At 39.4% G+C, this 25,872-nt stretch overlaps 3 protein-coding genes across 3 annotated transcripts; 1 reads left to right on the forward strand and 2 right to left on the reverse strand.

Moving 5' to 3' along the window:
• The first annotated feature begins 1,803 nt into the window (after nt 1–1,803).
• mydgf (myeloid-derived growth factor) lies at nt 1,804–7,716 on the forward strand. The gene is made up of 6 exons (XM_058400498.1): nt 1,804–2,046; nt 2,948–2,998; nt 4,152–4,213; nt 4,546–4,627; nt 6,224–6,296; nt 7,284–7,716. Exons 1-6 carry the CDS (start codon nt 1,852–1,854, stop codon nt 7,361–7,363), a joined length of 543 nt encoding a protein of 180 aa, XP_058256481.1. The 5' UTR covers nt 1,804–1,851; the 3' UTR covers nt 7,364–7,716.
• On the reverse strand, nt 7,334–15,095 carry LOC131360250 (uncharacterized). Its single transcript, XM_058400493.1, has 3 exons — nt 11,208–15,095; nt 10,060–10,629; nt 7,334–7,577 (listed from the first exon to the last, which is right to left on the reverse strand). The coding sequence occupies exons 1-2, from the start codon at nt 12,108–12,110 to the stop codon at nt 10,138–10,140; spliced, it is 1,395 nt and encodes a 464-aa protein (XP_058256476.1). The 5' UTR covers nt 12,111–15,095; the 3' UTR covers nt 7,334–7,577; nt 10,060–10,137.
• A 1,611-nt stretch (nt 15,096–16,706) lies between these two features.
• On the reverse strand, nt 16,707–25,399 carry tnfaip8l1 (tumor necrosis factor, alpha-induced protein 8-like 1). The gene is made up of 2 exons (XM_058400497.1): nt 25,077–25,399; nt 16,707–18,148 (listed from the first exon to the last, which is right to left on the reverse strand). The coding sequence occupies exon 2, from the start codon at nt 18,141–18,143 to the stop codon at nt 17,583–17,585; it is 561 nt and encodes a 186-aa protein (XP_058256480.1). The 5' UTR covers nt 18,144–18,148; nt 25,077–25,399; the 3' UTR covers nt 16,707–17,582.
• Between the last annotated feature and the right edge of the window lie 473 nt (nt 25,400–25,872).

Here is a 25,872-nt window from a genome sequence, read left to right on the forward strand (position 1 = left end):
ATATTAACTTTTTATTATTAATATGTAAACTTTTTTATTGGTTTATAATAGTAAATACTGTGTACAGTGTAACTGTACATACACAGACAGGTTTAACTGAAACACAAAATAAATATGAATTACTGATGCTTACTCAGTCTATATGTACTTAAAATCATTAATAAATCATTTAATTTTTCAATTATACACTCCTTTCCATTTTGGACCTGTTCCTGTTGTGAGTTAAGTTGATCTTCGTGCATTAATACCAATATATCTTATATTTATATTTAATTTTGCAATTTAATTTTACATTTTATTTAAAGCTGGTGGTATTTTTTGTTTGAATTATTAGTTGTTTAGAGAACGGACTTTTTTTGCAGGTCCGCAGTGAAGCGGCGGTTCCCTCTCACTTAGCGCCCTCTTGTGGTAAGTTTACTTCATTACCTGGTCACCAATGCGTAGACGTTGCTGAACTATACACTATATAGCCAAAAGTTTTGGGACACCTCTCCAAGGCATTGAATTCAGGTGTTGTTTTTTAGGTGTTAGGCTTGGCCCCTTAATTCCAGTGAAAGGAACTCTTAATGTTTCAGCATACCAAGACATTTTGGACAATTTCATGCTCCCAACTTTGTGGGAACAGTTTGGGGATGGCCCCTTCCTGTTCAAACATGACTGCGCACTAGTGGACAAAGCAAGGTCTATAAAGACATGGATGAGTGAGTGTGGTGTGGAGAAACTTCACAGAGTCCTGACCTCAACCCGATAGAACATCTTGGGATGAATCAGAGCGGAGACTGCGAGCCAGGCCTTCATGTCCAACATCAGTGCCTGACCTCACAAATGTGCTTCTAGTGGAGTGGTCAAAAATTCCCGTAAACACACTCCTAAACCTCGTGGAAAGCCTTCCCAGAAGAGTTGAAGCTGTTATAGCTGCAAACGGTGGGCCAACTCCATATTAAATTCTTGTGCATGTAAAGGCAGATGTCCCAGTTTTGGAATGGCTCAGAGTCTCCACTCTAATTCATCCCAAAGGTGTTCTACCGTGTTAAGGTCAGGACCAGTCACACCAAGCTCACTCATCCATGTCTTTATGGACCTTGCTTTGTCCACTAGTGCACACTCATTTTGGAACAGGAAGGGGTCATCCCCAAACTGTTCCCACAAAGTTAAGAGCATGAAAGTCAGTTTCCTGACTCGCCCCCATTCCTGATAAGGCCCAGTATGCTTATGTCAGTCCGTACTTGAGGACAGTGTTGTCTTGGGTGGAGACACAGTCAGTCATAGGTGTACAGGGCGAAGGGTTGGGGGCTGAGGTAACAGTCCTGCGGTACCCCTGTGCTGACTGTGAGCTCAGCAGAGACCTTGACTCGCATCCTCACTACCTGTGGTCTGCTAGTCAGAAAGTCTAAGATTCAGTTGCAGTTGGGACCCCAAGATCTGTCAGCTTCACAATCAGCTTTCCTGGTCAGATGGTGTTGCATGCAGAGCTGTGGGCTATATATATATACTCCAAGTACGGAGGATCCAGGTAGATATGATGTGTGTACAATTTGAAAGGAATTTTGCTGAAGTGCTCTTGCAGCTCTGTCCATTAGATGGCGCTTGCATCACGTTAAAGAAACGGAAATCATTAACCATTTAATGAGGAATCCACTATACACAACTATATGTACATATGTATTAAATGGCATATACAAAACAGCAGATTATAATGAATTAAACAGAAGACTTGGGGGGGGGAAACATTTCCATCTGAGATCTTGACACTTCTTGCGCGTGACACTGGTAGCCAATCCTAACGCAGGAGGCGGAGTTTGCCAGAATACAGGTGTGAAAAGAAAACAAGACGGTTTACATTAAAATAGAATGAGAGCTATAGCTCGCAACGTTCAACATACAGCCATGGATTTAGCTTATAGCAACGCAGCTTTTTCGTTTTGGCCAAAACTGATAATTGTTTTAATTGTGTTGGTGACTGCTAATGCATCTAGCGAGAACGCTAAAACAGTGGAGTTCAACGTTAAACCGGGAGGTGTTGTGCATTCATTTTCTGAGAAAATTGTAAGTAAGCTTTGCACACAAGGAACTTCCAGAAGCTGTAGTACATACAGTGCAGTCTGATTAATATGCAATATTAGGTACATATTAAAACTTTAAACTGTGTTAAATAAAGACGATTCTGTACTTCATGAAACGTAGTATTATATTACTCCTCGAATGCAGCATATGTATTGCTAACTAACCACTAAAGAACGACTACATCACTGAGCCCTTTATGATGCTGCATTTAATAGTCCTTGTGTATGAATATGGGTTATAATGAATAATAATGAGTTTGGAATCTTTGCAAAGATTCAGTCCTATTAAATTTACACAACAAAAAAAATACATTGGAGAGTGTGATGCGTGTCATGTCTTTTGAAAAGCATGTCACGTGTTCAGTGCGATGCCACAAGTCAGCTTCTGATTGGTCAGGAGGCGGGGCATCAGGACTTTGTACCAATCGAGTACGTGGAATCTGACTACGTCATGCGGAAGTAAAGTCTCTAACTCAATTTAAATCATTTTCAAGCGTTAAATTTAGTTGCATTTTCTAAAACATTTGGAAAAAAATATTAGTATAAAGATTATTTTTCCTGCTGATTGCACCGCCATTGTTGCCTGGAAATGGCGAATGTAAACCCCTTAGCTAGCGTTAGAGAATGGCTAATCTGTAATAACTAGCGTCTACAGAAATGTTGACTCACTCCATATTTAAGAGCGTCATCCTTAACACGTTTTTAGCTTCAGGGAACGTATGTGTAATACCCGGATGAGAGGGCGTTATTTGATTGGCCAACACGCCCCGGAAGGCTTCCTGGGACCTTATTTGCTTTGTTGTGTAGCTGTCAACTGATTCACTAAATACAAAAAAGAGTTTCATGATTTTAAAACTCTGACAAAAACCCCTTTTATTTTACAGAAAGACTATGAATGCACATTCACCTATGCTTCACAAGGAGGGACCAATGAGGTAAGACAGATGTGCGTAGCTTTGCGTCAACTCGCTGAACTACTTCATATGCTTAGGGGCGTGGCCATATATATATAAAGTCAATAGAGTGACGTCACGACGTGGTCCTTTGCATTGCGCCAATAAACAATTAAACAAAAAATGTCCTATTTAAATGTAAAATAAACGTTGACATGATGTCACATGCTGAATTTAGGTCCCATTCAATTAACGTGAACAGGTCTAATAACAATATGAACTCTGAGCTATAACAGCATCGATAATGGTGGGTTGTGATTTGCACCATTAATACAAACATGACTGACCCCTAGGCTATGTTTCACAAACTCCACTTGGAATACCACTTCTGCACTACAGACTCAATGTCTATAAACCATACCACACCACTACCTCAGTTTTAACGAATCGTAAGAAATCCCTTCTACTGCAGTTCAAACCAGTGAGATCTTAAGACTGACTTCACACTTCAGTCCGGAGAAGTAAATCTGCAATGGTAAACAAGCCAGGTCAAAATGATGATCAGTTCGGTTGGTAGGGTGCAGGCTTGTCTTGTCAGAGATGATTTATTCAAGTTTGACATAAATGGCTTTCTTTATACCCATTTACAAACCAATTTTCTTCTCTGAAAGACATCTGCACGTTTTTGCATTTACCCCGATCACAAAGTGCCTGACTCATTACGCAGCAGTGTAGGGGGAATTCCAGGAGGAGGAATGATAAGATCTAAGTGCAACAGTTATAGTGTTTATGTTTACATGTTGTCTGTAGTAACTTCAAATAGTAAAAACCTTTTTTGAACAGTAAGCTGGCCCTGTTTTTATGCTCAGTGAGCCGGGCCATATCAATCTCACTCCGTAGCTTTTGAGATAGTGCTGTTTACTTTCACAGCCTTCAGTCTTTAGAAATATCACCATAGCACAAAGAAATAACACCGCAACCATTTAAACAGTGATACAACAGACAGACAGCTTATTTTATTACACTTTTGTTTATTAAATAAACAATATACCGTGTTATTACATCAGGCACCAGATCCTCTTAGAACTTTCATCTATTTGGTTTGAAAAATCCTTTGGGTTAAAAAAAAGTTTTTGGGGTGTATTATCAAAGATATACAGACTGCTTCTGACAGGTTTGTGTGTTTTCCCTGTAGCAATGGCAGATGAGTGTGGGTTTGAGTGATGATGACAGGCTCTTCTCTTGCTCAGTGTGGAGGTAAGAGTCAAGAATCCCATGCTGGTGTAAGTTTGTAAGTTGGTTTTGAACGCCAGGGAAGGTTTGATGAACAATGCCTTGTTTGCATAATGGTAATTTGTGGCTATTTATATGTATTCACTATTAGGAAGATTAGCATTAGCTGGTCTGCTTCATTAAGACACCAGGTGGTGTGCTGAATCTGTCTGTGAAATGTGATGCAGACAGAGGCTTGTTGATGTCTTGAGTCTTTGTTTTGTTTCCATACATTGTCATGTGTCCTGCGTTCACGAGATGAAGGAAATATGGATTGATTGTTCTCCCACTTTGTGTTTTCTTTTTTTAATTCAAAGGCCCCAAGGGAAATCCTACTTGTTTTTCACACAGTTCAAAGCTGAGATTAAAGGAGCGAAGATTGAATACGCCAGTGCATATGTGAGTATCACTTATCCTGTGAACACCACCGAAGATGCACCATTTCCTCCAATGTCTCATGACAAAACCATTTAACAAATCAGATCTGCTAAACCAAACTGGGTCTTAGAAACCCAGACAGATTTACAAAAGTTTTTGTCAGGTTCATTTTCTTTGCACACATGTGTATGTTAATACATTTAGATCAGATGGAAATTATCAATCATGTTCATGGCAAAGTTGATTTCAATTTGTGATGCTAACAAAAGGCAAAGCTCATAGAGAGATGAAAAAAGAGTATGACAACTACTTGTGCACTAAATCTTCCAGTAGTGCACTCATCACGGTGTCATTTACCATAGACACACTCTTCCCCCATTAATATGGGATCTTTTATTTTGTTCTATTTGAACAACTAGTCTTATTTGTCCTAATATATGGATTTCTTTTAGATCGCATTTTCAAGTCATTAATATAAAATGATGGCATTCCACAAAATTTACATTCAGTATATGCATACAATTGAAAAAAATAATAGATTTAAATATGATAAAGATATGTATATAAAATTTGAGTGTGCTTTGAAGCCTATCAGTCAAGTTTCATATTTGTGAGTCTCCACCAAAACACATTTAAACAAACTGAGGAGCTCTTGTTTTGTACACTTGGATTTTCTTGAATATCAAATTTCTTGTGTAACGGCTCATCAAACAGATTTCTGAAAAAAATGTTGTGTATCCAGTTTTAGAAATGAGGCCAATTATTATCATGACCACTTAAAACACAGTATATTGTCACTACTCCAGCATTCACTGTGAACACACATTCAGATATGACTCACGGATAGTGAATTCAGTGGACGTTTCAGCCAAGATCTAAAGAAGTAGTCTACGCTGGAAGTATGATGAGAATGTAGCTAACAGTTGTAGAGGGAAGCTTATTAATTTATTAATCAATCAGTTTAGCATCCTGTAATCTTCACACTCTCACCTCAAAATATGTTGTGGTTACTGAAACTGCTGGCATGGTTTGATTCTACATGTCCTCTGAAATTGAAACATCACTGCAAATCAATATGAAGTTCCTCTGGCCCATCACATCCAGAATGACCCTCATCCTTTGTGACGTGTTACATGTTGTTCGTCTCTCCAGTACAGCTCCAGAGACTTAGTAAGACCTACTAAACCTTTCTTAATTTTTCTTACTTTAGCTTCATAGTTCTGGCATAACTCCAAAGCAGCAAACTTCAGATCTAAAAAAGGGACTTGGCCAAGGGACTATATATAGAAAATTGTGTAAATGTAATATTTGGACAAAACTCCTTTTTAACTCTGCTGTGAATCAGCCCCTAATTTACTCCTAACCCTTGTTCCTACTGAACAAACAGATGCAAGATTTTTTGAAGCTGTTTCAGGGTATGGCCTCATCAAATAATATTTTCATTCTGATAAGAAATCAAATTGCAGGCGTTTTCTCGTGCCCCAAGCTTCACTAGGGTAAAAGAAAAAAGAGATCTCTTCAAAAAGAATAGGAATAATAGAATTATAATTGCTCTACAGTCTCACTTTTAACTCTTTTAATCTTTCTCTCTGTATCTCCCTGTAACTCCTCTCTCAGTCCCAGGCAGCTGTAGGAGGTTTAAAGGATGTGGCTCTGAAGGGAGAAGAGTACATAATTGGTGACTCCACAGGTGAGCTGACTTCACTGCTGATTACTAAACATCCTGCTTACTACGTGACAGGAGTCAACAAGGGTGGAGCCTTATTTAAATGTGATTTGTTAAAAAAACGTAAGCTTGTCCTCCATTCAGCTGAAGCTTATGCCTGAATGTCTGACTTCTGACTAGGAAGTACCACTCTCAACTTGTAATTCCTACATGAATAGTTGAGAAGGTTTCCTCAACGGTTTACAATATGATGATGCTCACACTGTTTTCAGTTAATAAAATACCATACCACTATTTTAGATCAGTTTATAGTAATATGTACTTAAGTTTAAGCAACCCAGACAGTTTAATTCATTAAATCTATAATTCTGACCCATATAGTTTGCAGTCATGAATGATGCAATTCTGAGTTCAGATTTCCCAATATGATGTATAAATACATCCTGCCAAATGCCAGAAATTCAAATCCTGGCTGAACTTAACTGAAATGCAGAAATGCACATAATTGCCAGGGACATCAATTAATGAAAAGAACAGAAAGACTAGTGGTGGCGTATGATGTTTTTGTTTGATTTATGATCCCTTGTTGTCCCAGGGGAGCCTGTCACTTGGCAGAATCTGGATGCTGTACTGCTCTGCAACACAGCTTTCACTTTTATCTCTTCTGACAGCATGATTATATCAGTGATGGAGAGCCACTTTGATCCTTGGAGTCATCGTTTGTGACTGATGTAATTGTGGCGAGCCCTGAGATTCACATTTACAATTTATTCATTCAGCAGACACATTTTAATACAAATTGTAATTACACAAGTGAAACTGAATTCAATCCAGTCATATAGAAGCGCTGTTTAGCATTAAAGCGTCACACTCAAGCACCCAACAATGGCTCAGTGGTAGTCCTGGGATTTGAACTCATAAACTTCTGCTCACTAGTGCAGAACTGTGACAGCTGAGATACCATTGCCTGCTGAGCTTGCTCATGTTTCTTTTCATTATTGTTTCCTTCAGTGACTCACAAAGATGGAAAATTCCGGGCTGAACTCTCCAAACTCACCATCATTGGTAGGACACGTCATGACGAGCTCTGATTGGTTTAACTTTGAGACGTTTACGCTTAGAAAAAGGGAAATAAATGGATGGATGTGGCTCTAGTCCCAGAATCTCTGTTACTAAACTGTTTCCTGACATCACTGAGCACCAGAGATTCAGCCAGAAGAAGAGATGAATGATGTCCGTATTTTCCTCCAGTTTTTGGATTCCTCCACTTTTCAAAAAACAAGCATTTCTGTCATCTGCCTGTACCTGAAGGGGATTAAAAAAAACAAAACAAGAGGTTCTACTTTTCTACCACACTTTGACAAAGCAATATATTTTCAGTTTCTGTCATCATGATCTGGTAATAGTCTAAATAAATGTGAATAAATAAGTTTGTGTTACCATGGATTGTGAGATCATTGCTTTCTTATTTTAATCAACAGAAATCTGTGGTCAAAATGCTGCTACCATTTACCACACCACAAGATTGTACAACATTTATTTTGTTTAGTTTTTTTTTTAACCATAATTTAACACCTCAACCTTAAGAAACCATAAAAATATTTAAGCAAAACTAAAATTGTAGCAAAAAACCCAATATTTTCTTCTTCACTTTTTTTTACGCTTTTATCAAGATGTAGCTATGTGCCATAAAAGTGGACATACACCTAATTATTTCAGTTTGTAATCAGACACAGACTGCCAAAATCCCGGTCATTCTTCTGTGCTGCAGTCAGAACGATGTATTTAAATGCAATTTTTGGAGTTAAATAGAGTTAGAAATGCTGTAACATTTACTTAAGACAGTTCAAGAAACCACTCTGGTATGATGTAACCTGTGATTGAGATACATGCAATGGAGAAGCATGGTATGAAAGGGGAAAAAGTTTTCCAGGGCTGCTACACATAAAACTAGCATTTAACTTATCGGAATATCTGTTTGCTAATAATGATTTTATAGCAAGTCAACTTTTTTTTTAGCATTAAGTTGTCTGTATTTGTCACATATACATTACTGCACAGTGAAATTCTTTCTTCACCTATCCCATACTTAGAGCTTTGGGTCAGAGCACAGGGTCAGCCATGATATGGTGCCCCTGGAGCAGAGTGGGTTGTGGGCCTCGCTCCATGGCCCAACGGTGGCAGCTCAGCAGTGCTGGGGCTTGAACCCCGTCCTTCTGGTCAACAACCCAGAGCCTTAACCACGTGAGCTACCACTCTTTGTGTAAACACAAAATTTCTTCTAAGCAGAAAGTACTGCAATAATAAATAGCATACTGCTGAATTCTGGAATCTGATTGGTCAGATAGTAGTGCTATCTGTAATTCAAACGATAGAAAGGAGTCTCTAGTGTCAGTGCTTTATAACAGGGCTTAAGATTTGTGCTACAGGAATGTCTTCAGAACTAAGTGCTTTGCATTTTCTTGTTAACTTAAGAAGCTGTAGAGACTGTAGAGGAAACATCTACTTGTATGCAACTTGTCTAATGGATTTTTCCACAACTTCAAATGTAACAATAAATGGTTAAAAAAAAAACACTGCATTTCATTCCTTAATAAATAATCTTTGGTAAATTTCAATGGTAAAATGAATACATTGGAATTTACTATTGGAAATAATCCATTGTACGTTGGCATCATACCACCTGCACTGGATTGTTTCCTGTAAGAGTACCCCCCCCCCCCCAAAAAAGTGTTCTATTTCCTAAAAACCTAACAATGATTTGTTAAATGTGTTTACAGCTATTAATGATTTCATTCTAAACCATGCCACAGCTGTACATTTAAAATGGCCTAACACTTCCTGATAATGGAAGCTCATTCTTAATGCAAGTTGTGCTCACATACAGCTTTGTTATTTTGTTTGTGGTTTCATTTATGAGGTTTTTCTACTCAAGTCAGCAAAAAGTTTGTGCATATAACTGTGTTCTCTACAATAGCACATCCATTATTCCACTCCCCCTGTGGTTTTGAGCCAAAGCTCTGCCATCTTGGTGTTCCTCCAGGTGTTCACATTAATCAATTAATCTTAAGAAGCAGAGTTTCAGCCTGAAATATCCAGCTGGGCTCCAAATGCTTGACTGAAGAGACCTGCTTTCAGATGACTGAGTGATCTGTAATGAAGCTATTATGTAATTCAAAGAGTTGTGAACTGAAATCATAAAATTTCTTCCGTGAGACATGTTTTTACTCTTGTATATTGAAACGCATAGCAATCATTTAGGATTAAGTTATTGCTATGCACCCTAGGATTTTAGCAGTAATCTCATATGCACCTAAGCCCTTGATCCTCTATGATTCTGACCAGGATCAAAAGGTTTGTAAAGATGCATGAGTAGACCAGTAATACAAAAGTGATGTGGTCGATTTTCCCAAGACAAAGGCCCATTTAATGATCCAGTCATATAAAAATTTAAATAAGTTCACCTCTAATCAAATCTTCACAACAATGCAGATGATACTACTTCAGTATAGAAATAAAAATACTTCAGATTACAGATAACTGTTTATAGATCAAAAAAATAAACTAAATACTTTTTTTTTTTTTTTTTTTTTTACAAATAGACTGGTGTTAATCTACAGGTACCTTCTGACTTTTTGTCACAAGTGGGTCTAAAACGCACAGCTGAACACACACATATGCAGACACACCAGGGTGCATACTTAACCCGCACTCAGAGTGAATCATGTTTGAACTGTGAGGTGCTGAATCAGTCGACTGCATGCAGCGAGACTTGGAACATACTTACTTAATGCCGCCGGTCTCCTTGGATACCGGCTTCTTCAAACTGTAATCTTTCCCTAGCTGCCCTCAAGCAGCTGCCCCATTACACAGTAGTGGACAGCAGTCTTCTTCTGCCTGCATATGGGGGAGTATTCCCTTCATTCACCCTCAAGGTTTTGTTGTTAAGGGGGTAAGGAGGAGGCTTCTGGCTTCTAGACAACACATTGGCCTCTGTTTTAGGCCCCTTAATTTGTGACACTGTTGTTCCATGATTCAATTTCTGTCCTGAATTGTGTATAGATGAAAGTGCAGCTGTGTATTCTGGTGGAGCAACACTAGGGGGGCTTTCACCTGGTGTCTGGTCTTTGTTACATGCTTCAAGTCTTCTCTGGTAGCTTTCTCTGCCCACTGGTAGTGGTGACACAACAAGACTTGGGTTTTTTGAGTACCCAGAATTGTGGATGCTGGCGTCTAAATGCTTTGCTTCCTCTGATGCAGAAACAATCTCACTAGGGCTGCAATGCCCAGAAGCTTCTCCGCTTTCATCCTCTCCCAGGTCAATGCTGGAGGTCAGCTGGTCAATCTGCTGGACTACCTGAGTATCAGAAAAAGACATTTGGCATCACCATATGGCAGCTTTGCTCAAACAATCCAACCCATGTTTGCAAAAGCCTGAGATCTCTGTACACCCAGTTTTATGCCAAACAATCAGTGCCACATGGATGAAGATAACATGCAAGGACACAAATGGGATGCTTTTGTGTAAATGAGATTAGGCCGCAGCAGCATGAAACTAAAAATAGGCAGTCGCCTTGCCTTCCAGCTGCCCCACTCTATTCGCTTCAGCTGACAACGGATGATAAAAAAGGTGCAGCACAGCATCCTTTACAAGCACTGCATTCACCTCAGAAATGGAGCAGGTAGTTCTTTTTTTGCATGACTCCCTGTGTTTTCTCTTAGCTATAGCACCTTGGAAAGTTTTTTTATTCTGTAATTAAAAACTTACAGAGTTTAACACTTTACTTTCATTTAAGTCAATTTTTACAGTGTAATTAGAGGAGTAACTTGAACATGATTGATAACTCCCATATGAATAGAGACAATTCTACAACGAAGCATATCTTTGTTTTAGTCATTATTATAACCATCTAGGAGCACATGTGCAAATTTTACCTCCTTCATTTCCACATGCACTTCCTTCAAGCCACGGAGAACTTCCTCAAGATTCACAACCACTTTACGGATCTGGTCCTGGAGAACCCTCTGAGTTTTCTTTGATTTGAAGATGTAAGCTTCTCCACTTATGGACTGCCCCCCATTGCTTGACATATTTTGCATATCCCCTTTATGAGAACTCTTATTGTGGTTGATGGTGATGTTTTGGGGAACTTCTGTAGAGAAAAAAACTTCATGCATGGACCTGGACCCATCACTGTCTTCTGCTACATGTCCCATTGAGTTAGGAATATTCTGTCTTGCGTTGTCCACAATATAGTGTTCTGGATTGCTATTGCAGCTGGTTTTAGGTGTCTGACGTTTGTTAAAGGTGTATTCGTTCGCCTCAGTTTGCCCAGGCGGCAGCGACTCTCTGACAGAGCCGGATTGTTGTGCCACCACGCAAACAGGCACTCCACAGTTTCTTTGACCTATGAACTGCGTCGGCAAATCCAGAGCACATTTCCTCAAAGGGAGGGGTGTCTGGGTTTGGTGGAGGCTTTCCACAAAGCTGCATTCTCTTGAGCGGTCTCTCACAGAGGCGCTGTTGTGTTGTAATCCCTGCCCCTGACACTTACGCCACCTCATACTGCTCGACTCAGTTTGACAGCTCTCACCAGTCCTAAAGAGCTTCGAATGCCACTTCAGAGTGGTAAGCGATACTCTAGAATGGCAACTGTATCCATTATGGATGGTCTGCTTAGATCCATAAGAACCCATCTTCTTGTATTCCTCAGGCTCAAAACTAAACAAAGATCCCTTCCCAGTCTTTGCTGAGTGTCCCATCTTGGTCTTCTTCTGTAAGAGCCAGAAGTGACATGGGATAGTATGTTTCCCAAGTCTTCTGGTATCAGTAAACATAATGAAGGGAGGAGAGAGGATTCATATGGAGACGCCAGCACAGATTTATCCTTCCCTCATGCATCGTCTCCCACCACTCCTGGCTGGATGGTATTGTCATGCAAGTTCTATCCCTCCTGAAGCCTGAAACTTTTTCGTCAGCATGTTCCTTGGCTCACACCCCCACCCTCTCCCTCCGTTTCTCGTCAGTGCCTGCTTCTGATATTATCCCCACGTTGTTCTCTGCTGCTGGACCGTTGACAGCCTCCCTCCCTCCTCCTGAACAAACACATGCTGCCTTTGCTCGTATTCCATTGCCCCTGCTTCTGGCCAAGAGCCTCCGTATTCCGCTGCTTCCTCCACTCTTCCTGCCGTCCAGGTTCAGTGGCTGTTGCATGTTTCCTGTCTCTCCATCGCTTGCTCTCCCCCTCCCCGTTCCCACTCCCTCTCTCTCTCTCACTTCCCCTCGCGCACTGCACTCACTCCCTTTCTGGTGCTTTCTTCCTCCCACTCCTTCTCATGGCTGTTCCCCTTTCTCTCTCGCTCTCTCTCTCCCTCACTTACTCACTGGCAGGAACTAGTCGACTTCAGTCAGGGGTGTTTTTTTTTTTCCAAATCCACCATCAGCACTGTCTACTTGTGTTGTAGCTCTCATCTCTGATCTGATTGTGTCTGTCTCTTGCTTCATATGGCACAATTAAAGCTAGGATTTGAGAGTGGATAGCCTCTGGGAGGGAGGATCTCTCTTCCTTGCTTTCTTTCTCTAAGGCATAGAGAACACACAGCTTCTCCACAAGGAATAAAAGAACGTATTATAAATGAACATGTCTACCTCTTGCCAGAGAAGATTTTTCCATTTTTTCTCCCAAGTTTTAATACATTTTCCTTAAAACTTCAAGAAAAATAGGCTGTTTTATAGCAAAAAAAGCAGACTTTTATAGGCTTATTGTTTTCAATTCCAATTCAGAACCATTTCTCATGTCATTAATCACCAAGAAGGGTATTCATTAAGGCTCTTGACATTTCAATCATGGTCTAGTGTTAATTACACTTAAGTTAAAAAAAAACAAAGGTGAAAAAGGCAAGTACAAATTTTGATTATACCACTCAGCTTTAAAAAAAAAAACAAAAAACAAAAAAAACCCCACCAACAACTTTGAACACATGCAGTGATAAGCAGAATAATTGAAAACTAAAATCCAAAAATGAGTTGTGATTTACTCCTGTGTAGAAGCTCTCAAAAGCACATTCTTCAGTCATGCTAACCCCTCACTGTGATGGGGTCAGAGAACCCATCTTGGGATTCGAGTAATGAAGCTCTGCTTTCTGTAAACAGTCAGCATTCAAACTCGTCACCCACTTGCTGCGTGTGAGCCAGAAATAGCTGGAAAAGCTTCACACTGCACTTGATCACAAATTCGTTTTGGACAAGTGTTTGCTGTTACATGATCAGCTGCAAAGGAAATATTTCTAACAGCTGGCCACACACACACTCACACCCTCTACAACTACATTCCCAGATTATATAATAAACCAAAGATTTTGGCAACAATAATTAACTGTCATTTTTAACAGTTATTTTTATTACATAAAATGAGTTTTATTTATTGCTCATTTCATATTAGCCCTGTTTATAATTAGTCGCTTTAAGAGAACTCCTGTGTGGCTTACTTTTTCATACCATGTTTCTGAACGTCTGGTATTTATCTGCATGGTTTGTGTGTGTGTGTGCGCATGAGACAAAATTGACTTGTGGAAAAAAAAAAAAACTTCAGTTCTGATAAAAAGGATTGCATAAGCCTGTGCTGGTTTGAAAGCTGTATCCTCTGTTTACAGGAGGTTGGGTAACTCTACACTTTCTGCCTGTCACTGTATCACGAGGTTAAAGTAAAAGAAAGCAGCATGCATTTTGCAAGTCAGGGCTGAATAAAGATAGCAGACTGCACCTTTGCTTGGAACGTCTTGTAAGCCTTATAGAGTAAGTAGCATATTACAGTTACATTGTTATAGGTTGTGATTGTGCTATAGATATAGGTTTAAAATGATGGAAAATGTGTTGTGTTACAGTTTACTATCTGGGAGACTAATTGTTTTCTTTCTTTTTTTCGATCATCTAAATGTCACAATTTATCAAAGCACCCAGAGAAAACTTATTAGGAACTTCTAAAGGCCAGGTATTAGTCAAAGAGCCAGCAGAATGTTGGCAAAAACATGCACTTGGTGTCCACTTTATTAGGAACATCTGCACATTCTTGCAATTAGCAAATCAGCCAGTGATGTGGGAGCAGTAGAGTGAAATGAAGGGAAAAGAAGTGATCTCAGTGAGTTTGACAGCTAGCATAGCTGTTGGTTCCAGATGGGTGAAATATGTAATATATAATCAGGTCAGGTTCAGCCAAATGCTTCAAAGCTCATTGGACAGTGCATACTTTGAAATCGACCCCAAGACTTTTTTTAAAGGCAAATAAGTAGAATGTTGTGCAACTCAGACAGATGACAGGAATCCAAATTAGCATGACAAAAATGCCCCAAGAACAAGCAGACCCTGAAGACAATTGCAGTAAAGGCCTGACTGAGCATCATCAGGGACCCTCACCCAGCATCAGGTGATATCTCTAGCTTCAGGCGGTTACTGACTGCAAAGGATTTTTAACCACTTAATCTACAATAAATTAAATCAGTCAAATCATTTTGGTCTCAAGTGGGGGACACCCTTCAGTTAAATGTGAATGTCTGAAATCATGTACATTTAGTTTTGCTAGTCTAATATACTGTGGTACACAGCTACAGTATCTGTAAATATTTATGGAACTGCTGTATTTTGGGGGGTGGGGGTGTTTAATTACAGAAATCTGAAACCATATCCTTACCCAGAACCAAGAGCTTGTTCATTTTGACCTTGCCCTTCATTCATAACTTTTAGAAACCCATACAGAATATTAACATATATGGAAGTGCAATTCAACTTTCTTTGCATCACTTCTGGCTTTTTCTCAGCACTTTCAGCTTAAGACAAACATGCCAGTCTTGACTATTCTCAGAGGATGATCTTCGAGTTGAAGGAAAACAAAAAGAATTTGCCCGTCTTAAGAAGCCGAGTCTCAGGTAACTGTCACATCTCAAGTAGCAGCAGCCTGAGGGGAGAGGCATCAGCATACAGGATGGAGAGGATGTCACCTAGGCAATCCGCAAGCCGTGAGGGGAATAATAAATGACTGGGTGTGCGCAGGCGTTTTCATAGCCTCCTGCTCCCCAGTAGCAGGGCTCTTGCTTCTTTTTCACACTAAGAACGTCCTTTCGCTGACATACCATGGTGCTATATTGAACCTCATCAACTGGTAAATGAACAGTATTCTGTCAGCAGTCTTGTTGTTCTAAATTGGATTTTTAAATATAGTGCAAAACATGGATGTTGAACGGCAAAGTCATTTTCAGGCTCAGCGGGTCATTTCCTTTTTCATTTCTGCTTGTCTTTCAGGAACTGACTCCCAAGCAAACAGCTTCTATAAATACATAAATAAGTTAGCTTTTTTTTTTTTTTTCCAGGGGGGGTGGGGGGAGTTCAGTCATGAACTACAGCTATATGCAGTGCAATCTAAACACAGCTGAACAGGTAATCAGATCACATATCACTCTAGTTTGGACCTGCATGACCATATGAGTTAAAGAGGAGAGCTGATTTGCTCGAGTGAATTACAGCTGTACAAAACAGTTACAGTTTGTGGATTAGGGGAATTAATCCAGTCCTGGTAAGCTATTTAACTCTCATTAGGCTTTCTGGTGGGGGGGGGGGGAAAGAGACAACAAGGGATTCAAATAAAAACAAGCTTTCCTTTATATATACTGTAAATATATATGTACTTATATACATAACAGATCTGAAAAGGTGAAGGCACAAACACCTACAAATCAATACAATGGGTAAAAGGATAAAACCAGAAAGTTGGAAGACAATCGTTTGATCATCCACAGAAATCAGCGGTAAGCAATTCTGGACTCTAATCCTTTTGTGTGCGAGTAGGCTTCAATCCTGAGAAGAGGTGCTGTGTTTACTAATAAGATGGTTTTATTTCAGCTTCAAGCTTGGTGCCTTCATGACTATTACCTTTAGTGTCACAGTCAAAACCATTTTTACATATACACCATAAAAACGAAAAGAATATTCCACTACTGATAAGTGCATGCATGCTGTAAAACATTTATGGTTCTTGTTTACCTTTGGATGGTCAGCATCAATACTGACGCCTATGTTTGGTTACAGATATGCAATGCAAAATGGTAATAAAACTTTGAAAGCAAATATTTGTATCACACCTTGATGTACAGGGCAGGATCTCTGCACACACAAATAGCCTGCAAAATGTTTTACACACCTACAAAACACCTATGATACTTCTGTTCACTGAGGTCCTTCATTTAACAGCTGCTCAAATTATCAGGGAAATGTAAATGAGTCTCTCACATCACATCACTAAATACATTAAAACACAGGCTGCTGGAGTGTCATGTGCTGCTACTGTTAGGAACTTTAACCCCTAGATCAGCACCCCTACTGGGGTTTGTTCCTTCCTGCACTTAAAATAAAATTCTGCTTTGCATCTCTGGTAGAGTTGCTTCATTTTTACTGTGTATTAATCAGAGCCATGGAGGTGACTGTAGTGACAGCCACATACACACACAAAAAGTATAACAAAAGGGCTCAGTAATAAAAATATAAAAACAAAAGTTATGAAATAGTAGTACAGGAAAACATGCTCATTTTGCCTTCATTCCCACAGAGGAACTGCATCAGGGTGAAAAGGTCATCCACCATAAAAAAAAAAAAAAAAAATCGAACAAAAAAAATGACCATGACTTGCTGATACATGACCATTTCAGACTTCACTAAACCGGTTTGGTGACCACATAAAGCTCAATTCTATTCCTGCATTCTCACATGACTCGCACGGGTATTAAAACGTGAAAAGGCTAAAAACATTTGCATTGAGAGATTGCTTACATTGGACTTTTGAGGACAATTGGAGCTGACGCATTATTTTTCTAGCCAGCATATGAAAGCATACAACGTAAACCTCAATCTAATGCTAGAGGAAAAACTGTAAAATCTCCTTCGGCTTAATTATCATAGTGCATGAAATTGCACATTATAAAACTGATCTTCTCGTCAAGAAGAAAGCAACTTCAGAAAAACATGTCCAATGTACTACTTCAATATTAAATCTCAACCAGCACTCCTGATTAATCCTTCCAGATATAAGTGAGTTTTTAAAGTCTGGGTTGCGCTCTTCTTTTAATGGCTTTAACCAAGTGTGTTGTATTGTTGTGGAAAACATGCAGCTGTTCTGCCCACATAAAAGAATGAGTCAGAAAGAGCGTTGATGAAGTTGAGGCTGGGTGTGGCATAACAAAAAACACAAAAATATAAATGTGAAAATATTCACATACAATAAAAACCCAACAAAATAACAAGAGCTCAGAGACAAAAACAAGGGGTCAAAGGTTGCCTTCGTCCAGCATTTTATTCACACCATCACAGATCCTCTGCAAGTGGCCGCGGTACACCTCAGAGGGACTGTAGAGAGCTGCCAGGAAGTCGCAGTCGGAGAAGTGGTTGAAGACATGGTTGACACGGGCATGCGATTTGGCTGTGAGGTGCCTGTTGATGGCCTGGTGCAGCAGCTCACGGCAGTCGTTCAGGAGGCTGCTCATGACACGTCGGTCAAAGGTAAAGTCGATCTGGTGGAAGCTGACTGCAGTCATGGCCAGCGTGTGCACCTTTTTGCGGAAGCGGTCGACAAGCAGAAGCTCCTCGCTGCTGAACTGCCCATTACGGTACAGCACGCCCAATTTGACCACAATCTTAATGAGGTTCTTGATTATCTTCTGTGCTTCCTTGCGGTTGCGTGTGTACTCCTTGGTAACACGGTACAACTCATCCAGCACCTCACTGCTCGTGTCATCGATGAACAGGTTAGCTACTGTCTTGGTAGCCATCTTGCTCATGAGCTTCTTCTGGGCCTGCAGGGCCAGGTTCTTTGTGCTGAAGGAGTCCATGTTTTCTGGAAATGAAAGACCAAAAAAAAAAAAAGATGATTATCCAGTGAAGAAAAAAAAGTGATAGGAGAAGTGGGAGAACCTAGGGTGGGCAATATTAGTCCAAACAATACTCATGCATCCAAATTATAGAGCAGATGTTTACCCAGTTTACGCTGTGTGAAAGCACATGGAAACATGAGTACAATATCCCCATGGCAACATACACACCCACAACCCATCCACTTTATTAGGTACACCTGTACATACATGCAATTATCTAATCAGCCAATCATGTGACAGCAGCAGGATGGGGGGGGGACCTCATGCAGATACAGGTCAAGAGCTTCAGTTAATGTTCACATCAAACATTAGAATGGAGAAAATTCTTATCGGAGTATGTGAGATCATGGTTGTCAAATGGTTGATGATCTGGGAATTTAACACTACATTCTCTAGAGCCTGTCTGATACCAAAGATGATACCAGATGCAGGTGTTTCTAATAAAGTGGACAATGCAGTTGTGTTTCTGTATAACTTTATATGAAAAAGCAGCATGTTCAAAAGACATGCTCAGATTCAGAACCTGCAGTGTCTTGCATGACTCATGTTGCAAGGCTACGAGCATGACGTGTGAATATTCTCACCTGGACAGTTTCACTGACATCACTAATGAAAAACCACTGAGTTTGCAAAGGATTATTTATATACTCTGTGTTTTTGCCCTCTAACACACAATGAGGAAATGCTGTCCAATCACTGAAGCTTTAAAAAGGCATTTCCTTACTCTACCTACTGCTTACATACACACAGGCTTACCACCAAGACTGAGACATAACACATTCGTTCTGCAGAGCAGTGTCACTGGTGTCATTTAATTTTCTGAGGAGTTGGATTGATATTGATTTGCTCCCCACTCACGACATCCTGCCAAACGGGAAACACGCCGGTGCAAATTCCAGTTCTGTCTGTGTCTCTCTCTGATCTCCCACAATTCTTTGCAAAACAAAGCTGCAAAGCTCTGAAGCCATTCTGTTCTTTAGAGCTTTATACTCGAGTTTGTGTGCTGCCTACAAACACGTACTATTACAGGTATGATGAAATCCTTTAAACAAAACCTGGCATCTAGAGCATTTATTCTCTCTCATTACAATCACACAGACACACACTTTGTTGAGAGGAGAAAAAAAAATGTATTCAATGTCAAAAGCTACAAAAAAGGGCTAATGCACACTTATGATCCCAGAGAGGTCCTGCTTAGGACTTGCAGTCATTACCTTCTTCAACGTCAAAATAAATTACAGCCTGACAGAGCTGTAATTTCAGAATAGGGGATCTTTCACTTTCTAAAGCAATGTTGCGTGAAATGCATCATTTGCATTAGAGCATGGCATTATGGGCAAAATCGTGCCATAATATATTTATTGTTTGGTTCAAACAGAAAAATTGATTTCTGAAGTCAGTTCTCAGACAAAAAAAAAAAAACAAACACCACAATTTCCTGTGTTATAAAATGTAGGACAGGAAATTTAAAATTCTAATAAAAGGTTAAGGGAAGCCACAGCAGTTGCAATAATATTCATGAAGGAATGTTTACTGCATTTGGGAAAGCAAATGTGTACAAGTAATTTTACATTTATTCTGAAAGATTTTGTAAACACAAGCAATGCACTGTATAATTTCAAAAAGCAAAAGAAAACAAAAGTGGAGAGAATGTCATTATTTTTGCAATGAAGAAGCAAATATCACGAGGTCGAGTATCACCAGCCAATCAGATAGTTGACTCTGAGGCAGTCGAAACATATGCTGACTTCAAGAAAAGACGGAAGAGACAGACAGCAGTGTGGAAGCAATTATGTGCAGTAAGGCTAATCCATCATTACAACAGCACAACGACCGGAAGTAGCTTGATTTCACAGCCCAGTGTAGCCCCAGAAGACCTTTTTAAGCAAGTAGAAAATAATTGGAGCTTTAAAAATTGAATTCTTTTCATACTAGAGGACACACTGAGTGGGATATAAATAGATTGAATATCTACATCTTAATATTCTATATCTACATTTTAATCTAATGTGTACAAACAAGGAGAGACTTAATTCAATTTTCAACAGCTCCAAACATAACCCTAAGAGCTTCAACATAGTCTAGTTTAATCTCTGTACTGCCAGGAGACAGAACTAATGCCCATTATTGCATGACTATTCTGGACATTGAAATTTTAGTAAGACAAAAAAGGTAATTAGACAAAAGCAAAGCTAGTTAAGTTTTAGACAAAAGAGCAAAATCCTCTGTCCTCTGTAAGACTCAGCAGAAAACATACTGACCTTACTAAGCACCGACCCCGGAGACTACGTCCTTAAACATACGTCTCATTACAGAAAACATCACATCAATGATGAGGATTATTTTAATGAATATTTATTTATTAGATTATGACCTTAGACCATGTGGAGTGCACCCCATACAAATCAGCATGTAAACTGTTACTTTAGGACTGATATTAGATTAGAAAACAGTAGTATAAATAAGCATTAATTTACCTTGTAAACAGCACTACTAAACAGAACTGCGGACATAGAAAATTAATCAACAACTAAGACTCCAACAGCACTCAGGATTTAAATATGGATAACATCTCTTCATATTGCTCCCATTCCTTTTTTATTCATTTCAAAGCCCAAGTCTAATCAGCTTTTGGCCATAGATGGGGATAGAAACTGAGCTACACATGTGAATGTGACACACAGATTTATTTTTCTCCTCCTTTGGAGAAGCCCCTGATTTACTCAGGCTGAATAATAGCACCTGAGATCAAAGGGGGAATTGTTTGAAGAAAACATACAAGGTGAGGCAAGGTTGAAGAGATACAAAGCAGAGATGAAAACAGAGCAACTTTTTTAAAGGCGCACAAACAGGTCAAAACTTAAGGCTCACTGCATTACTCTGCTGCCATAAAACAGCAGTCAAATCACATTTTACACCTCAATAGTGGCTCTCAATGAGGTAATGAGGATCCCTGTCGTGTTCGGCGCTTAAGATAAAGCCTGAGATTTAGAAAGAGAGAGAGAGAGAAAAGATGGTAATCCAAGTCAGTGCTGAATGCTAAATTTTTAAAGTAGTTAAGGCAGCCGTATAGCATGCATGCACTCTGTGTTGAAATTCAACGTAAATCTTCTACCACGACATGATACCATTGCCAAATGTGGTGCAGGAATATGGTTTTGAACTTTGTCCAAGGAACTACTGGGCAGCAACCAACTGTCAAGCACTGTCATTTGTGGTTAGTTTTACACAAGCGCGAATAAAAACATTTCATGGCCGCAAGTAAAGAGGAACAACAGCTGTTCTTACTGTACATATATATAAATTTCATTTCTGCTACAGCAATAAAACAGAGTGAAAAGGAGCAATATTGAGCTCAATGATGGGTACTAAAACATCAAACCAGGCAACTAGCATTAAACACATGCTACCAGTCGTTCTAAATGTTTGGCTGACCAAAGAGTAGTGATAAAGCAAAAGGCCAGCGCTGGTATTAAAACTCACCTTCATGGAGATGTAATACTGCCAGCTCCATGTTCAGAAGTATCTATAAAGTGACTGGAATAGGAGTGAAGTTAGCTTTCAGGCATGAAGCAAACTTTCAGGCGTAACCTGCAACTTGGTGTGTGTACCTTGATTGCCTCAGGTGAGAAAGGGTGCGACTAAATAGATGCACCTGATACTTGCTTCCACTATCTCATCTTACCCTGCCCACTCCATGCTCTTTCTTAGTTTCTTTCACTTTTCCCTATTTTTTTAACAATGTAAATATATGCCATACTTGACTTTCAGATATAAAACAACGTGCAATAAAGAATTTGCTGCTTTCATGTCTGCTTATGTAACGAGTTTGTAAGTCAGTTCTCAGTTTGAGTGGCAGGAGTGTGTTTGTGTGTTCAGACAGATCATTGTCTCTTCAATATCAAAGAGCAAAAAATATATATGGGCTTTTTTTTCCTCATTTAGGCCACACAGGTCTATTGAAGCCTGTGGCATAATTAATTATTCAGTAGTGCCACAAAACAAGCCACAGATTAATAATTCATGCTGCATCATTTGAAAAAATAAAATGCTTACTAAGGATGTAATTAGCTAACGGTGATAGTGACCAGAAACTGCATAACAATGAGACACCAGAAACTAGGACACTCATCAGATGTGTGATCTTCAGTGAATGTTTGTTTCTCGTGCAAAGAATCATGTTGGGCACGAACATGGTGCATTTGTTGGCCTTAATGTTATAGAGGAGACCACAGCCAAAAGCATTTCCTGTATTCTTTGCAGCTTTACAACAGTATCTTGTGTCTATGAGACTTTGTGTAGCAGAACACACGTGTATGTTTGGTTTGGGGAAAAAGTGAGCTCTCTATTCAGTGTCATTTCGTAGTGTTTACAGCTACAATTTGACTCGTGACAAAGCTTTCTCTCAGGGCTTTCGGGTTCTGTAACAACCCACAGAATAGCCTTTTTGTAAAAGCCAGATGAGGAGGATTCACCAATCCTGCAGCTCAATGAGAAGCGTTCATTTCGTGACCACACAATTAAATCAGGCATACAAATACACAACACATAACTGTCACACACATAGTTGTGATTTAGAATCATGGTTTTCATGTTAAAAAAATACTTCAGGGGAAAAAAAAACCCCACCCCACAAAAACACAATGTAGTCAATCAGCCAAGACATGTTTGGTGCATGCAGATTACGCAACAAATCTTGACAAAGAAAGAAGCTTCCTTCTTATACGATTGTAAAATGGTAGCTTTGGGTAAGCTAGTAAGTAGATTTTAGATTATGAGATTAATGCTGTCTTTTGAAGAAGATTATCAGACTGTATAACATGATCCCAATAAAATCTTCAATTTCAGGACAACGGTTGTCCTCCATGTCAGATTACATGATGAAGATCCACTAAGGACAGACCTGCAATTAAAGAACATTATTATGTTCTGCTTAGATATATATACACATCAATCAGCATGATGTAGGCTCATGCAGAGAATTCAAGGAATGCTTGAGGTAATAAGGTTTTTACAGTTTATGGCTTGTCAGTTGTAGTGGTCCCATGAGATTTGGGGCATCCTATACCGTCCTCCTATTGGTGGCTTTTAAACAAGGGTCATACAAGAGGTCACTCTGGGAATGAAATCAAATATTTCTGACACTGCCAGCACTTTGGTCACAAACGCACTAAATCTGTCATGTCTTGAGATTGCTGAGATCTTACCTCATAAGTAAAGAACTGTAACCGAAGAATGTGCAACTGGAAAATCATAAACAATATCGCTGACTGACTACATTCTGTCTACAAGCAATGATTTCATGTACATTTGATTTTTTTTAGAGAAACTATTCCTTGATATTGATTAATCACACACACACACAGACACAGGTGTTTCCTGGGTTACAGATGAAGGTGCCATACACTTTGCAAGCTAGTAAATCAGGTTACGTCACCACCACCCTGTAAATAAGTTACCCAGACTCTCAACACATCAGGTTTACACAGCTGTAAGAGCCGTAGATGCTTATTGTAGTATAAGCTAGGGCTATATTCCATGTACCCTGTTAACATGAGAGGACTATATTCCTCACCTTATCATAATTCCTAACATGAGAGAAACTGGACCTTGAAATGGCATCTTTCCTCATAACTTATAACCGTGCAACTTTTATATCACTAGTCTGCCTCTTTTCCCTAGAAAGGTGCAAATAGCATACCTTTCAAAGCTCTACTATAAGAGGTAATTACAGTGCAATTGTGTAACTGATATTTTTAAAGGTATACAAAAGTGACATTTTCAAGTGAAATACAACGATCAAAGAGAACATTATGAGCACTGACAGGTGAAGTGAATAACACTGATTATCTCCTCATCATGGCACCTGTTAGTGGGTGGGATATATTAGTGAATATTTTGTATGCAACGTTGATATGTTAGAAGCAGAAAAATGGGCAAGCGTAAGGATTTGATTAAGTTTGACAAGGGCCAAATTGTGATGTCTAGACCAGAGCATGGTCTCCAAAACTGCAGCTCTTGTGGGGTGTTCCCGATCTGCAGTGGTCAGTATCTATCAAAAGTGGTCCAAGGAAGGAACAGTGGTGAACCGGCGACAAGGTCATAGGCGGCCAAGGCTCAATGATACACATGGGGAGGGAAGGCCGGCCGTGTGATCCGATCCAACAGACAAGTTACTGTTGCTCAAATTGCTGAAGAATTTAATGCTGGTTCTGATAGATGTCAGAATACACAGCGCAGGGCTGTTTTGGTAGCAAAAGGGGGACCAACACAATATTAGGCAGCTGGTCATAATGTTATGCCTGGTCAGTGTATATATTAACGATACAGAGGTTACGGAACAAGGAAAGGCACAGTTTATTTCTTTCTTCTTCTTCTGAGAGTGTAATAAGTGAGAGTTTTAAATGTAAGCAGTCTGCCATGACTGAAGATTTATTATTAATATCATCACCATTATCAGAGTTTAATGAGGTGTGTGCATATTACATCAGCTAGGCATATTCATTCAAAATCTATCATTTTCTATAACTTATATAGCAGGTAGCAAGCTGTATCTCAAACTATGTGACAGTATTATTTCGGTTTGCATCTTAAGTGCTGTGTAACGCAAATGATTTGATCACCAAACACAAGCGGCTGTCAGAATATGCTGTCTGCATGAATGCTGTAGTTCTAAAATGAAAAATTAACCCATTAAAAGACTAGGCTGTAAATAGCTCTCGTAATCAAGAGTGCAATGAGAGCTTTTCACCACCAGCTGAACACAACGTTAAAGATAAAAACACCGTGACCTCGGATTGTTCCAGTTTCACAGCCCACCGTGAACTTCACGCGCACACACGTCTAACGCATAACTGTGTAAAATTAGCTATATGAATAAAGCAAATATACCTTAATGTCCGATTGTTTTTTTTTTAAAGCGGATACGCGGCCGTCAAATCCGTGATCCAGTCCGCAACCTCCGTTCCTCAAATCTCCATCTAACAGCAACAGTTCGTGGCAGCCATCTCACAAGAAACTATTATAACCACTGATTTAAAAAAAAAAAAAAACGACAACTAAACCTTCTAACAAAGCTTAGTCACAAGAAAATCCCCCCGCTGGATAGATGTGTAAAGCTATTTTACTGTGCTTGTGAATAATTGAAGAAGTTGTCGTCCGTCCTCCGCCTCTTCAGATCGGTTACAGGAGTTTGTGTTACATGACTCCACCTTTAACGAAAAGTTTCAAACTCGAAGCGCTTGGAGACCGGATGATTGATGTCAAGTTTAGCCAATAACCTGTTCGAATCGGCTGTTACGCAACCAATCAGAAAGAAGAACAAGAAGTCAGAAACCAGTTCTTTCCCGCCCACGACTCTAAGGTTTCAGTGATTAGCAACCCTGTTAAAGTTCCAAAGCATACAGTTTGGATTCATTAGCTAGCGACAGTCTCTTTCATTAAGTATATTTAAGATTCAATAATTATGCAAACAGAACATGTGTAACTGAGACATATGTAAGCTTGTTTCACTTAGAAATAAAGTGCATTTGGAAGAATCCAGGGATCACGCATTCTATATTTTCTTAGCTGGAAGCTATTTGTAATCCCTTAATGTTTTTTTTTTTTTTTTGGCGTTGCATATTTATAGTACTTATCTCTGTTTCTGCAAAGTGTGATTTGTTCTCTACACGAAAGCTGAGAATTT

This window comes from Hemibagrus wyckioides, linkage group LG10 (genome assembly GCF_019097595.1).
Source record: "Hemibagrus wyckioides isolate EC202008001 linkage group LG10, SWU_Hwy_1.0, whole genome shotgun sequence".
Lineage (NCBI taxonomy): Eukaryota > Metazoa > Chordata > Actinopteri > Siluriformes > Bagridae > Hemibagrus > Hemibagrus wyckioides.

Coding starts and splice junctions, on each gene's coding strand:
- mydgf (XM_058400498.1), top strand. CDS start 1,852: ATGAGAGCTATAGCTCGCAACGTTCAACATACAGCCATGGATTTAGCT. Junction 2,047..2,947: donor ATTCATTTTCTGAGAAAATT/GTAAGTAAGCTT, acceptor TTTATTTTACAG/AAAGACTATGAATGCACATT. Junction 6,297..7,283: donor CATAATTGGTGACTCCACAG/GTGAGCTGACTT, acceptor TGTTTCCTTCAG/TGACTCACAAAGATGGAAAA.
- LOC131360250 (XM_058400493.1), bottom strand. CDS start 12,110: ATGTTTACTGATACCAGAAGACTTGGGAAACATACTATCCCATGTCAC. Junction 10,630..11,207: donor TGCATGTGGAAATGAAGGAG/GTAAAATTTGCA, acceptor TCTGATACTCAG/GTAGTCCAGCAGATTGACCA.
- tnfaip8l1 (XM_058400497.1), bottom strand. CDS start 18,143: ATGGACTCCTTCAGCACAAAGAACCTGGCCCTGCAGGCCCAGAAGAAG.